Source organism: Monodon monoceros, unplaced genomic scaffold, assembly GCF_005190385.1.
Source record: "Monodon monoceros isolate NGI ecotype Baffin Bay Population unplaced genomic scaffold, NGI_Narwhal_1 Super_Scaffold_18, whole genome shotgun sequence".
Classification (NCBI taxonomy): Eukaryota; Metazoa; Chordata; class Mammalia; order Artiodactyla; family Monodontidae; genus Monodon; species Monodon monoceros.
The window spans coordinates 33,448,981-33,461,655 of record NW_021703774.1 but is presented as its reverse complement, the minus strand read 5'-3'; the positions used below and the strand labels follow the sequence as shown (position 1 = coordinate 33,461,655).

Below are 12,675 nucleotides of genomic sequence, written 5' to 3'. Positions count from 1 at the left end.
GTCTCCCACTTCCCGCGCCTGGAGAAAGGGCCGCACCGAGGGAGGAACAGGGAGCAGGAGCGGCGTGGTGGTTCAGACAGGCAGGAAGCGGGGAGGGGGGTGAGAGGTGGGGTCCTGAGGCTGCACGGGAACCGGGGATAACTGGAGCTTCTGCACACGCTTGATAGGCGAGGAGAGGGCAAAGGGAGGATTACCTTGGGGGTGAGGGGGAAGTTAGGAGACTATCGTGGGCCGCGATGTTACATGGAGTACTAGGATATTAGCAACTTTGGGGACCCAGATATAGGTCTGGGAGCGGGAGTGCGTGAAGAGGAGCCATTCCGGGCGGGCCGGGGGCTGGGGCAGGGGAAGAGCCCCGGAAGCAGTGCGGAACACCCATCCTTCTGGGTCCAGGGCTGTAACCCGACAGTCTGCCAGGACTTGGAGACAGAGAAAGAGAGCAGCCGATGGTTACGGGTGATGCCAACGACGGTTGCCCGAAGGTGGACCAAGGCTGCTAGTGTGCAGAGGACTTGGGGAGGGGGCTGGGTGCAGACTGCGCGGCGGCATGTGAGCCAAGGCAGAGTCCCAGGCAGTACGGTAAAGGGCGGAGATGCAGTCCTAAAGAAGTATTTGGGCTGTACTGGGAGATTGGGAGTGGGTCAGGAGGGAGGCGGTCTGAGGGATTTCGGGCGGCAACGCTAAGGCGACGCCGAAAGCAGCATCCGCGCCCTCTCCTTCCCGCCTCTGCCCGGATTTGTTCAGTCAGGGCTCCAGCTCCGCGGCGGGGAAGAAGAAAGGGGAGAGGGAAGGAGCCTTTACCTGGCTCTGACGCGACGGGTCCCAGGCCCCCGGCTCCGCTTCCCACTCAGAGCTCTCCTCCCCTCTCTTCCCCGCCACCCGCGTCTACGCAGATCGGTCCCCCAGTCCCCTGAGGAGCCTCCGCCAACTCCGCAGGACCCCGCCGGGAAGCAGAGCCCACCCCCTTGCCAATCACCGCCCACTCTCTATCGACCGATGGGGCCTGTAGCCAATAGGAATAGGTGATCCCAAGAGGCTAGGAATGAGGAGGAGGGGCTGGCGAAACTTGGAGGTGTGACTAGCACAACCGAGGCGTGGTCACAGATTAAGCTCCTCCCCGGGTTGCCGAACCCCAAAGTAGAACTGATGGGCGGGATTAAGATAGAACCAACAGCCAAACACATACTTCTGAGAGAAGGCACGACCAATTGGACCGGCGTAGTGAGGAGGGGCGTTGCGGAGAATTTTAGCCAATACAGAGTAGAGAACGGCGGGGACTGTAGAACGTATTCCAATGAGAAGCGCGAAGGGCGTGCCTTGCCGCTTTCACTGGGGCGGGAGTAGGTTTCGCCCAAACCTCCCGGAGCTGACCAATGAGATCGGAGGAGGGGCCAAGCTCGGCCAACCAGCAAGCCGAATTTATCTAGGCACCGTTACTGGGGCGGGGCGTAGATCTCCTGGCCACTAAAATCTCGTCAGGGGCAGGCTCCCGAGCCTTCCAATGCGGGACGTGGGCGAACTCTAGTTCTCCCAATGGGTGCGCAGCGCTGGCAATTCAAACTGACAGCCGGTTGGAAAGGCAGAGAGCGGAAGAGAGAGCGAAAAACGACGTGTTCAGTGGCAGAGACACCAACGCCGACGGAGCCCCCAAAGCGACCTCTGTCCCGCCCCACCAGCACCACAGCGAGCTCTGGAGCGGCAGCTCGGGAAAGACTTCAGGGAACGGCGCGGGGCATGAGGGAAAGCTGAGGGGAGGGAGTCGCGAGAGGAACGACGCGAGAGCCCGCACGCTGAGGGCTGGGGACCGCCAGGAGAGAAGTGAAGAGGGCGGCCCGCGAAAGAGCAGAGCGGAGAAGGGTCGCGGGAGGATTAAGGAACACCCGGGATTGCCCGGTGGGAAAAGCTGAGGGGATTTCTGAATCCTGGGGAGAGGAGAAAGATTTCCAAAGAGGACGCGTGGGTAGGGACGCTTAGTCCGCGATCCGAGAGAGGAATTGGAGCGCTCCGAGGGAGGGGCTTAAGGGGGAAGCTTTAGATAAAAGAGCCTGTACGGGAGAAGCTAAGGGAATTGCAAAAAGAGCAGGAGCTAAAGAGTAGAGGATCCTTCAGACTGGAGAAAGGGAAAACTAGAGAAGTTCCCGAGGCACCTTGCAGCCTGCCTCCTCCCCACTTCAAACTCCCCTCCCTTCCCCGAAAGTTAAAGAGAAAGCCAAGGTTGCTGCTTCTCCCCGGTTTCTACTCAATAAATACTACTTTTACCATCCCACGGGAAAACAGAAAAGAACTCATTTCCCTCTCAATTTCCGGGCTTAGAAAAGATCGAGGCCTCGCAATTTGATTTTTCGCCTGGGAGAATCAAACTAGGGAGGGTATTGCTCTATTTTCAAAATCCCACACCTCATCCTTCCCCGGACGCCATGTCTACGAGCAGCTGTAGTTTCAATGACCGGCGCGTGTCCATCCTGTGTTGCAAATTCTGTAAACAAGTGCTCAGCTCTAGGGGAATGAAGGCTGTTTTGCTGGCTGACACTGAAATAGACCTTTTCTCTACAGACATCCCTCCTACCAAGTAAGTCATGCTAGTGGCGGGCAACGGTAGCCTTTAACTAGATGGGAAAATTGTATGGCTTGAACCTCTGGGAGTCAACAAGGAGGTTATCATTTTGGTGTTTCAGCCACTCCCAACAGTCTGATGATCCCCCTGGAGTTTAACTAAGGGGGCAGACTGTCTGGACAAACTCTGTGGTTTAGCCAGAGTGGTCAGTCCTGATGTAATGCTTCTAGTTCAGTTATAGTCATGTGGTCCCTTCAGTTGAATCCCTGGCTACCGTGCCCTGACAGACCTTCCTCTCACTGGATCAAGTCCATGACTGAGACGGTAGGTGATTCAAGCAAGATTTTCAGTACTGTTGGAGAAGAGAGGTCATTTAAGTGTTTTTGATGTTTGTTCCTAAAGTTTTACTCCAAAAAAACATTCCCTAGCTTTCTACCAATTTTTTGCAGTTGGCATGCTGATTCAGATCCATTGTCCATCTAATTCAGTATTCTTATCATCTCCCTGTCTCTCTCTTTCTGAATGAGAGAGACATATATATTTTTATGGGATGAAACAGGACTTAGCCCTCAAATAATCCCTGTCACCCATAAAGCTTATTTTAGATATTATGCATTGGTTTGCATACTCAAATCCTTTTAAATTCTGTTTTCAGTCACTACCCACTTTTAGGTGTAGAGTCCTTAAGAATTTGCTTCCATTTGGAAAAATAGCCATTTTATTTACTCAAATATACTCAAATATACCTTTTTCTAGCTCTAAAAGGTACTTTCTCTTTCTATAGTCAACGTATATGTGCCTTTACATGCTTTTCAAGATTTTGCTCTTTATTGAAACTTTATCATTAAAGTGAAAGAGAAATTATCCAAAATGCACATGGACAGCTGTTCTTTGGACACAGAGCCAGAGAAGGCACACTAATAATCAGACTACTTTAAAATGAATTTCATGATAATGATAGAAACTTTTAAAAAATTAAATATACTCAAAGCTGTGGACTCTTCCTCCCTTGAAATCTTATCTTCATTGGTTTAAGTGTAGTCATGCCTAATGGAGCCAAAGGCCCTCATTTATTGCAAAGATAAATGGGCTATTATAAGTACCTCTGTGCGTGTGTATGTGTTGCAAAAAGAAAAAGCCCTAGACAATAAATCTAGAACCTACTACTGCAAAGTTTCTATGATTTTTTGTCTAGTGCCTTTTCTTTTTAGTAGCACATACAGAAACAACAGTTTTAAATATTAACCCATTCGTCTTTGCAATAGCTATGGTAAGTATAAAATAGTCATAAGGAGAGCTCAGATATGTGAATTGTTAAAGGTTAGACCAGAGTCTGGAGTACAATCAGGTCTTTCCTCTTGTCTTCTCTTCCGTGTAGGGGTTATAATAGTGATGGATTAATGTGCTAAGATGTATATGAATCAATGAACACATAAGATTTTTTGAATAGAAGGTTTGTCATATTTATAGTGAGCTCACAAATATTAACTTACCCTTACAAAATATACTTTCTCTTACAGTTTCTTTTAGAGTCTCTTGCAGCTCTTTGAGTCTACAAAATTCATGCTAAATCATAATCAAAAGTACATTTTGTGGCAAGGGTATGGAAAAATGGAACCCTGTGCACTGTCGGTGGGAATGTAAAATGGTACCACTACTATGGAAAATAGCGTGGCAGTTCCTCAAAAAAATTGAAAATAGAATTACCATATGATCCAGCAATACCACTTTTGGGTATATATCGAAAAGAATTTAATGCAAGATCTAGAAGAAATATTTGCACACCCATGTTCTTAGCAGCATTATTCACAATAACCAAGAGGTAGAAGCAGCCCAAATGTCTATCAACAAATGAATGAATAAACAAAATGTGATACATGCATGTAATGAAATATTATCCAGCCTTAAAAGGGAATGATATCCTGCCTGTCACATGCTATAACATGGATGGACCTTGAGGACATTATGCTAAGTGAAATAAGCCAGTCACAAAAAGACAAATACTGTATTATTCCACTTATCTGTGGTATCTAAAGTAGTCAGATTCATAGAAACAGAAAGTAGTGGTTGCCATGGGCTGCGGGAAGAGGGAAATGGGGAGTTGTTATTTAATGGGTATAGACTTTCAGTTTTGCAAGATGAAAAAGGCCTGTAGATTTGTTGCACAAAAAATATGAATACACTTAACACTTATGAACTGTCCACTTAAAAATGGTTAAATTAGTAAATTTTATGTTATGTGTTTTGCACAACATTTTTTTAACAATACATTTGACTATCTCTATACTTTTCCCTCTCCAGTGCAGTGGACTTCATTGGAAGATGCTATTTCACTGAAATTTGCAAATGTAAACTGAAGGACATCGCATGTTTAAAATGGTAATGTGTGGCAATATTCCAAATAGCCCTGGGTTTGGGAGATGGATGTTGACACCGAAGCACAGAGAAGGGTTCAGTGGGCTGCATCGAGCACTGTTTATCACCCATGCAATGAACCGTTGAAAAACCATTTGTTACTTAGAACTGTTTTTCAAAAGGGTCTTATGACACTTTACCTTTGAATGTGATTTTACAGTTTTTCAAAGTGCATTAGCAAATATCTGCTTTAACTTTCAGAAAATGGCAAAATGTAGTTTAGAGGGGAAAAAAACCCAAAACGCTTGGATTTACAGTCATAAAAATCAGGCTTGAGCCCTGCCTGGCCCTACACTCATTCTCTTGTTATCTTGAGTAAACTTCTTAAATCTCTAAACCTCTGAAACTCTGTTTCCTTATTTAATTTATATCTTAAGAAGACAGGTATCTTCTTAAGATAGATAGGTATCTTCTTAAGATAGAAATTAAAATATCTTTTGTGTTTACCTTACAGAGTTGTTGTAAAGATCAAGTGAATTACGAATGTTAAAAGGCTTGGTAAACTATAAAGTACAAGTCAGAGGTCCCACCATGTGCGAGTCATTGTTATAGAGGCTGGAAATCCGGCAATAAAGAAGACAAAGTCATAGACCTTTGGACATTATATTCCAGTAGGAAGACAATCGATCAGTAAGATATTTAAATAAATAAGATCTTGAATAGGGTGGGAAGTACTCCAAAGGAAATAATAATAATAAATGACAGAGAATAATAGAGCTTGAGAGAATGATAAGAGCTATTTTAGATAGCATGGTCAAGGAAGCCTCCTCATGAGAAGGTAACACTGGAGTTGAATCCTAAAGGATGAGACAGGGAGGAGCCAGAGGAAGAATGTTCTAGGCAGAGGGAACAGCCAGGGCAGAGAACCCAAGGCAAAGAAGAACACGTTCAAGGAATAGAAAAGACAATGGCCAGTGTGGCTGAGAGACTGTGAACATCAGGTGAGAGTAGTATGGGTAGATTAGTGATGCAGCCAGAACCCAGATAATCTAGAGCAGCGCCATCCAATAGATGTGTGCAAGCCACATACGTAATTTAAAAATTTCGAGTAACTACATTTTACAAAGTGAAAAGAAACAGGTGAAACAGGTGAAATTAATTGTAATTGTATATTTTACTTAATCTAATAGATTCAAAAAATTGTCATTTTAACATATAACCAACATAAAAAATTATTCATGAAATATTTTACATTCTTATTCTTTATTCTTAGTCTTTGAAATTTAGTGTATTTTTATACTTCCAGCACATTTCAATTCAGGCTAGCCAAATTTCAAGTACTCAATAGCCATGTTTTGGATAGCACAGATCTAAACTTTGGTGGGAAGGGTCTTTGGGTTTTCATTTTTGGCCAGTGGAAAGCTATTGAAGGAGTTTTAACAAGGGAGCAAAATGATCTGAGGTGTCCCTACTAGAAGGCTCCATGAGAACAAGGACTTTATTCCTAGCACCTAGAACAGTACCTGACACATAGCAGATGCTCTGTAAACATTAGCTGAATGAGTGAATGAATGAATGAATACAGGTGGTAATTAAAGCCGTAGAATTTATTCTTACAATATAGCCTTATAAATAACTGTCAGTCCTAATCCAAGAACATCTTTTGCTTTCATTTGTTTGCCTTTCAAGCCAATTATGATTAGAAGACATGTTTTAGGTGGGCTGGTACCTTTTACAGTATTTTTTGTAGGGCCTCACAAAAATGACTGACTCACATCTCACAGGGAAGGAACAAGCTATAAACAGGAATTTTTACAACTCAAGGTGTAAGCAGTTCATGTGGTCATTAAAAACAAAAACAAAAAAACTTCTAGCTAAAATGTTCCCTGTATATTCATTCTATTTAATAGTGACCAGATAGGGAGAAAACCTATGGAAGAGTGAGTTATTTCTAATCAGAAGGATAACCCTGGAGACAGTAAAAACTTTTGCAACTTTCTCTAGAAGCTATGGATTTGCTTCATTTCTGAATTCCTTCAAAAACACTGAGACTAAAATTAGATCAGCCAGCTTGTGTTCGGTTTTCATGGGCTCATGCTGTCTTCCTACTCCTCCATCTGTTGAAACAGTTTTTAGGTGCTGGCATGGACCTGAAACATATAAGAACCCAACTTGCCACAGTCCTGGGGAGAGCAAAAACCTTTTATCCACAGGTCTGAGTTTATTTAATGTATTTTGTCTATACAGCCCATCAATTTTGGACAAATCACAACCTTATGGCATTTAGAAACTAGCTTCTGAAGGGGGAATGCATAAACAATACTAGCAAAGAAACAGAGAATATGTCACTCTTCTTTCACTTAAAGACTATTTTCCCACTTGGCAGTAGAACTGTAACCATTATCAGAGTAACTCCCATCCCAAAGATCCCAGCAATGGAGGTTGTTAGGAGAAAATGAGATCTTTATATGGTTTGTCTGTTTACATTAGCACATAAAAATGCTTACATGGTCAGATATTACCTTGTATCTAATAATATTTACTTTCTCTTTTTAGTGGGAACATTGTAGGTTATCATGTGATTGTTCCATGTTGTTCCTGCCTTCTTTCCTGCAACAATGGACACTTTTGGATGTTTCACAGCCAGGCAGTTTATGGTATTAACAGACTAGACTCTACTGGTAAGAAACAACAGACTCAGACATTCCTCTAACTTTTGTCTACCAAGACTTGAGTGAACCTCTCCATAGATCATTTCAGGATCCCCTCTGAGACTTTCTCACCTGGGTTGGATCCACTAGAGTGAAACTTCGATCCTTTTATCCCAAACATTTACTTACAGAAACTACTAGCCAAAATTCATTGCATTTCTATTTCCATCATCATATTTAGGAGCCTCAAACTTGGCTGGATTTCTTGGCCTTTTAAAATTAATATTTTAATTGCTCTATATTTCTGCCTTGATATATAATATGGCTCCAGTGAATTTTGGAAGAATTTAGATTTGACAGTCAATTGTGTGTATGGGTCTGTGTGTGTGTATGTGTGTGTGTGTGTAAGAAAAGGGAGGAGGGGAGGCTAGGGTCATGGGGAGCTGGGAGGAAGGAAAACTAGGTAACCTCTGTACTTGGTAATGTTGCTTCAGGATGAAAATAGCCATTTTGACATCTATATTAATTAATTATGATGAAATTTCAGACAAGGGAAATATTTAATACCAGTATGTTTTACTGATTATTTAGTAGAAAAATACACAACCTATTCTTAAAAGATATTTACATAATACATTTTATATTGTCTGGAGCCTTTCAGTTTTGTTATAGGACACACGTTCTCAATGTCTAATATCTGCTTACACAGAATACGAAGTTGACTTTAATACAAAGTTGACTTTTAGTGGGACTTTTTTAGGGAACTAAAGTTTACAGAACTTTAGTATACAGAACAAGTTTAAAGAACTTGACAATCCAAGTTGGCACTAACATTCTCAGGTTTTTAAATGTATGTCTTAGTCTTCTTCAGAACTTAAAATATACTTCTTTTTTTGAAGTATGATTTGCCTTCACAGACTAAGAGATCATGAGTTGTAAGCTAGGTTGTCAGTGTCTTTAAACCCTCCAGTTATGCTTGGGTTTTTATAGACTCTAACTTTTTTTTTTAATCACCTGGCGTTCAGTTGTGGCTTTCAACCCATCATTTGGAGGCCTTAATTTAATACTCTAGTATGTTAAGAAGGCCATTTTTGAGCAAGGACTTATCTGAACCCCCCTAAGTGAGATATAGCTTCCTAATTTAGGCCTCCGGTCTTATATTTGTGTTGCTCCTGGGACACATTAAAGGAAGTTTCTGCTTTGATACTATTTTTCCTGCTTCATAGAATTCAAAACACAGGGCGGAGGTTTTTCAATTTTGATTTACTTTTTAATATTGGTCAATTTTTCAAAGATAAAAGCCCAGCATTCTTCCATTTGCACTGAATCTAATCCATGAGAAACAGATGTATCACAGGATTTCCTTCCTCCCTTCTTAACAGAGAAAGGAAGGTGCTGCTTCTGTCAGATCCAGTCTCTTAGTTTATTTTTTCTCCTTTGAACCAATTGTGCTGAGCCACTCATGTCTCTGAGTATCGACTCCAAGAATATCAAACTTCTCCTTTGTAACCCTAATATTATGATTTGAAGGAAGATTTTTCTAGATGCTTCGTATAAAACAGGAATTCTCATGGCATTGGAACTGTACTTGAATCACCTGAATCAGCAGCCTCAAAGTAATACGTACACAAGCTTTATAAAATTCTATAATGTTTAGACTGAAAGGGCCCCAGGAAGTCTATGTTCTAGGTTAGCCTTCACGTGTAGACCTGATTTCCTGAGACTCTCCTGTGGAGGCTTGGGAAACCTCAGTTCAGATTCCGTGGGACTGGCAAATGCCCTCAAAGGAAAGTTGTCTTCAGCTCTTCATTCACCTTTATGGGTTCTAATTCTCCCTTAGACTTCTGCCTAGTGATTCCTTTCTATCCTGTCATCTCTTCAAAAGCAGAACATTATCCATTCTCCGGGGAAAAGAAGTGTTTTTTATTGAAAACAATTCAAACATACAAAAAAATTACAGAAAATAATATGATAGACATCAATATGCATCAAATAGATGCTAATTTCTTGCCTGATTAAACTCCAGTATCTCACCCAAGAGAGACAGTTCATTGTTTCCGCTATTTTAATAATGTAACAGTGTGCATCCTTATACATGTCTCCTTGGGCACCTGTGCAAAATAGGCAGTTAGAGGAAAGGACGAGTGATGGGCCATATTTAAGATATATATTGTTTTTTTGTTTTTAATTCACAGAATGGAATGCCCAACAGAAATAAGAAATGAGCTAAATCTACACATATGGGCAGGCAAATCTCAAAAACAATGTTGAATGAAAAAAGCAAATTAGAAGAGATACATATAATAGCATACTATAAAAAATTTATATACACAAAACAATAATATATATTGCCTGTGGTTATATACATTTGTAGTAAAAGTAGTAAAAAACATCCATGGTGTACTGTTAGTGGTGGAAACTGGATTCAAACCAAATCTCCAAACCCTGGCTCATTCTATTCCACCATGTGACCACTATCTTAGTATGTGTGGAGTGGATGCCCAGAGTTGCTGAGTCTTCCCTGTGCCCACACTGACAACTGGACAGCTTGAGATTTGCTTTCTTATTGGCTCTCCAAGAGGTCAATTAATAATGGTATTTTTTTTCAATTCAGTGCTTTCAAGTTATAATATAGTACGTGCCCATGATAAACCATCTTATTATCCCCTACCATATATGTGGTCTTGTATCGTATACCAGTGCTGGATTCTTTAATATGATATTTGACTGTTCTTTCATAATGAGGCTTTAGACTGTCGTTTTGTTTATTGTACTGACAGCTACAACCTGGTCCTAAAGTTTATAGTTTTACCTTAACAGCCTCTAGCCTAAAACCCATGTATATCAAGGATTACTGTTCATATTATAACTGGCTCCAAAACCCTGCTCTTTTTAACCAGAAGAAAGGCACCAGTGACTTCCATACTTGTTGAGGAGATGAGGAGACTTATTCAGGCCTTTCCGATGCTCCCTCCAAGAGAAATGTAATCTAAAAAGATGTTATGAGATCTCCATTCTTAAAAATCATTAAAATAGGGCTTCCTGGTGGCGCAGTTGTTGAGAGTCCGCCTGCCGATGCAGGGGACACGGGTTTGTGCCCCGGTCCGGGAAGATCCCACATGCTGCGGAGCGGCTGGGCCCGTGAGCCATGGCCGCTGAGCCTGTGCGTCCGGAGCCTGTGCTCCGCAACGGGAGAGGCCACAACAGTGAGAGGCCCGCGTACCGCAAAAAAAAAAAAAAAAATCATTAAAATAGATTTGAAAATTCTCAGTGTAGAGTGATTATGGCATAATGTAGCTGGAGGCAAGGTTTGAGGAAATGGACTCCTGAGATCTTTTTGAATTCCAAGATTCTAGAGTTCAAGCCCTTAATTAAAAGTGTTTAAAGAATGATTGTATTCTAGATGTTGGATAATTTTAATATCTAGGTATCGATCATGTTATTTGTGGTTCATTCTTTAATAGCTTTTCTCTTAACTGCTAACACTGTGATTTGATATAAGAATGTTAACATATAAGGTTTTATATATCGTGTTCTGAGTTGTAACAGTAGTCAGCACCAAATAATTTTATGAGCTTTTCTTTTCAGGTGTAAACTTCCTACTTTGGGGCAACTTGCCAGAGGTAGAAGAGAGTACAGATGAAGACATGTCAGATATCTCAGCAGAGGAGTGTATTAGATGAATAGAATTATAATATATATAATATTTAAACTTTTTCCTATGTAAAAAATATATTAATGGACCAATTCAAAAATTGTTAGTAAGGATTTGCCAGTGATTTATTTTTTTGGAAAACAAAAATGGGACATTTGTTGATTTATTTATTTTCTGTCTCAAATTAATTACCTGAGTTTATTGAACCAATGTAGTCCTTTTCTTCTACTTCTGCTTCTACTTCTACCCTTCCTCTCTCCATCCCTCTTCCCAGTATAGGTGTACTCTTAAATTCCGATAGTAGAAGAATCTTTCATGTGTCACTCAACTATCTCCCAATCTGGGGACGGTTTTCTTACAACTAGATGCCAAATGCTGTTAATTTTACATTTGAATAAGGGGCATTAGTATCCACACATATATCACCATGCTTATATCCATGCATAAATCTATGCACATAACCATGCATATAAGCATGTATATATGTGTGAAGCACAGCTGGGAATTAAAACTTAACAGGGACTTTGTAAAAATAGGCTATTAGGTTTCCATGGGTACTGGTTATCATATGTTATACTGGTGATAACTATGTTAATATGGAACAAGACTTTGTGAATGTATGGAGAAATCCTCTTGATTCCTCAGCATGATGTTAGATAAATGAATTTGCCAGGAAATTATCAATATATGCTGTTTACTAATATTATTTATTTACATTCTTCTAAAGTCATATGGATATTGTATTATGAAAGCCAGATAACTTCCATCTTTACGTTTTCCCATTCTCCAGGGCTTTTTCTGTGAATAGCAAATTTTAGATGAGTAGTCTCAGTCCTAACCCTTAAATAGAAAAAATTTAAAGAAGTGGTTTGCTTAAGCCATTGTACATTATAAAGAAGGTTTTTTAAAATTTTGTTTTGTTTTGTTTATCTGCATTCAGAGCCACACAGGAATAAGAAACTGGGATAGTGTTGGATTCTTGTTTTATGAAAAGCTAAAAATCAATGTATCACCTTAACTAATATTTTAGCCAAAGGCATTTTGTCAATAGTAATGCCAAAACAGACCAAGTTACAGTTTTGTAAATAAAGTTTTGTTCTAAAGATGATCAGCCTTCCTTTAATTTTTAATTTTAGCCACTTTTCTTACCTAAAAATATAGAGAAAAATATTTCTTATTGTACCCATTTTTCTTACCTAAAAACATAAAAGTATAGAGTATAAGAGGTAACATTTATTGCATGCTTACCATGTACCAGTAAGTGCTTTACACATTTAATTCACTTATTCCACACAAGGAACCCATGAGAGGTAGGTATCATTATTATTTCTTTTTTACTGATAAGACAGGTGAGGCATAAAGAGGTTAAGAAGCTTGTCTAAAGTCACATAACCAGTCAGAGGCGTGGCCTGATTCAGACAGACAGACTGACTCCAGAGCTCCTGTTCTTAATCACTATG

General features: G+C 40.7%; 2 protein-coding genes across 13 annotated transcripts in view; one reads left to right on the top strand and one right to left on the bottom strand.

Moving 5' to 3' along the window:
• SRGAP2 (SLIT-ROBO Rho GTPase activating protein 2) overlaps nucleotides 1-955 on the bottom strand; it is a 234,517-nt gene extending 233,562 nt beyond the window's left edge. For all 9 annotated transcript variants that reach the window (XM_029230886.1, XM_029230888.1, XM_029230887.1 and 6 more), the window contains exon 1: nucleotides 802-955. The gene's annotated coding sequence lies outside the window, so the exon portion shown is untranslated. The remainder of the gene's footprint in view (nucleotides 1-801) is intronic.
• FAM72A (family with sequence similarity 72 member A) lies at nucleotides 460-12,318 on the top strand. 4 transcript variants are annotated; one of them, XM_029230898.1, is made up of 5 exons: nucleotides 460-597; nucleotides 1,844-1,857; nucleotides 4,856-4,933; nucleotides 7,466-7,590; nucleotides 11,149-11,243. In XM_029230898.1, the coding sequence occupies exons 1-5, from the start codon at nucleotides 460-462 to the stop codon at nucleotides 11,241-11,243; spliced, it is 450 nt and encodes a 149-aa protein (XP_029086731.1). The 4 variants fall into 4 exon arrangements, with proteins under 4 accessions (XP_029086731.1, XP_029086730.1, XP_029086733.1 ...); XM_029230897.1 differs by lacking the exon at nucleotides 460-597 and having other exon boundaries at nucleotides 1,850-2,569; nucleotides 11,149-12,318; XM_029230899.1 differs by lacking the exons at nucleotides 460-597; nucleotides 1,844-1,857 and adding an exon at nucleotides 2,418-2,449.
• The last annotated feature ends 357 nt before the right edge of the window (nucleotides 12,319-12,675 follow it).

Coding starts and splice junctions, on each gene's coding strand:
- FAM72A (XM_029230897.1), top strand. CDS start 2,418: ATGTCTACGAGCAGCTGTAGTTTCAATGACCGGCGCGTGTCCATCCTG. Junction 2,570..4,855: donor ACAGACATCCCTCCTACCAA/GTAAGTCATGCT, acceptor TTCCCTCTCCAG/TGCAGTGGACTTCATTGGAA. Junction 4,934..7,465: donor GACATCGCATGTTTAAAATG/GTAATGTGTGGC, acceptor TTCTCTTTTTAG/TGGGAACATTGTAGGTTATC.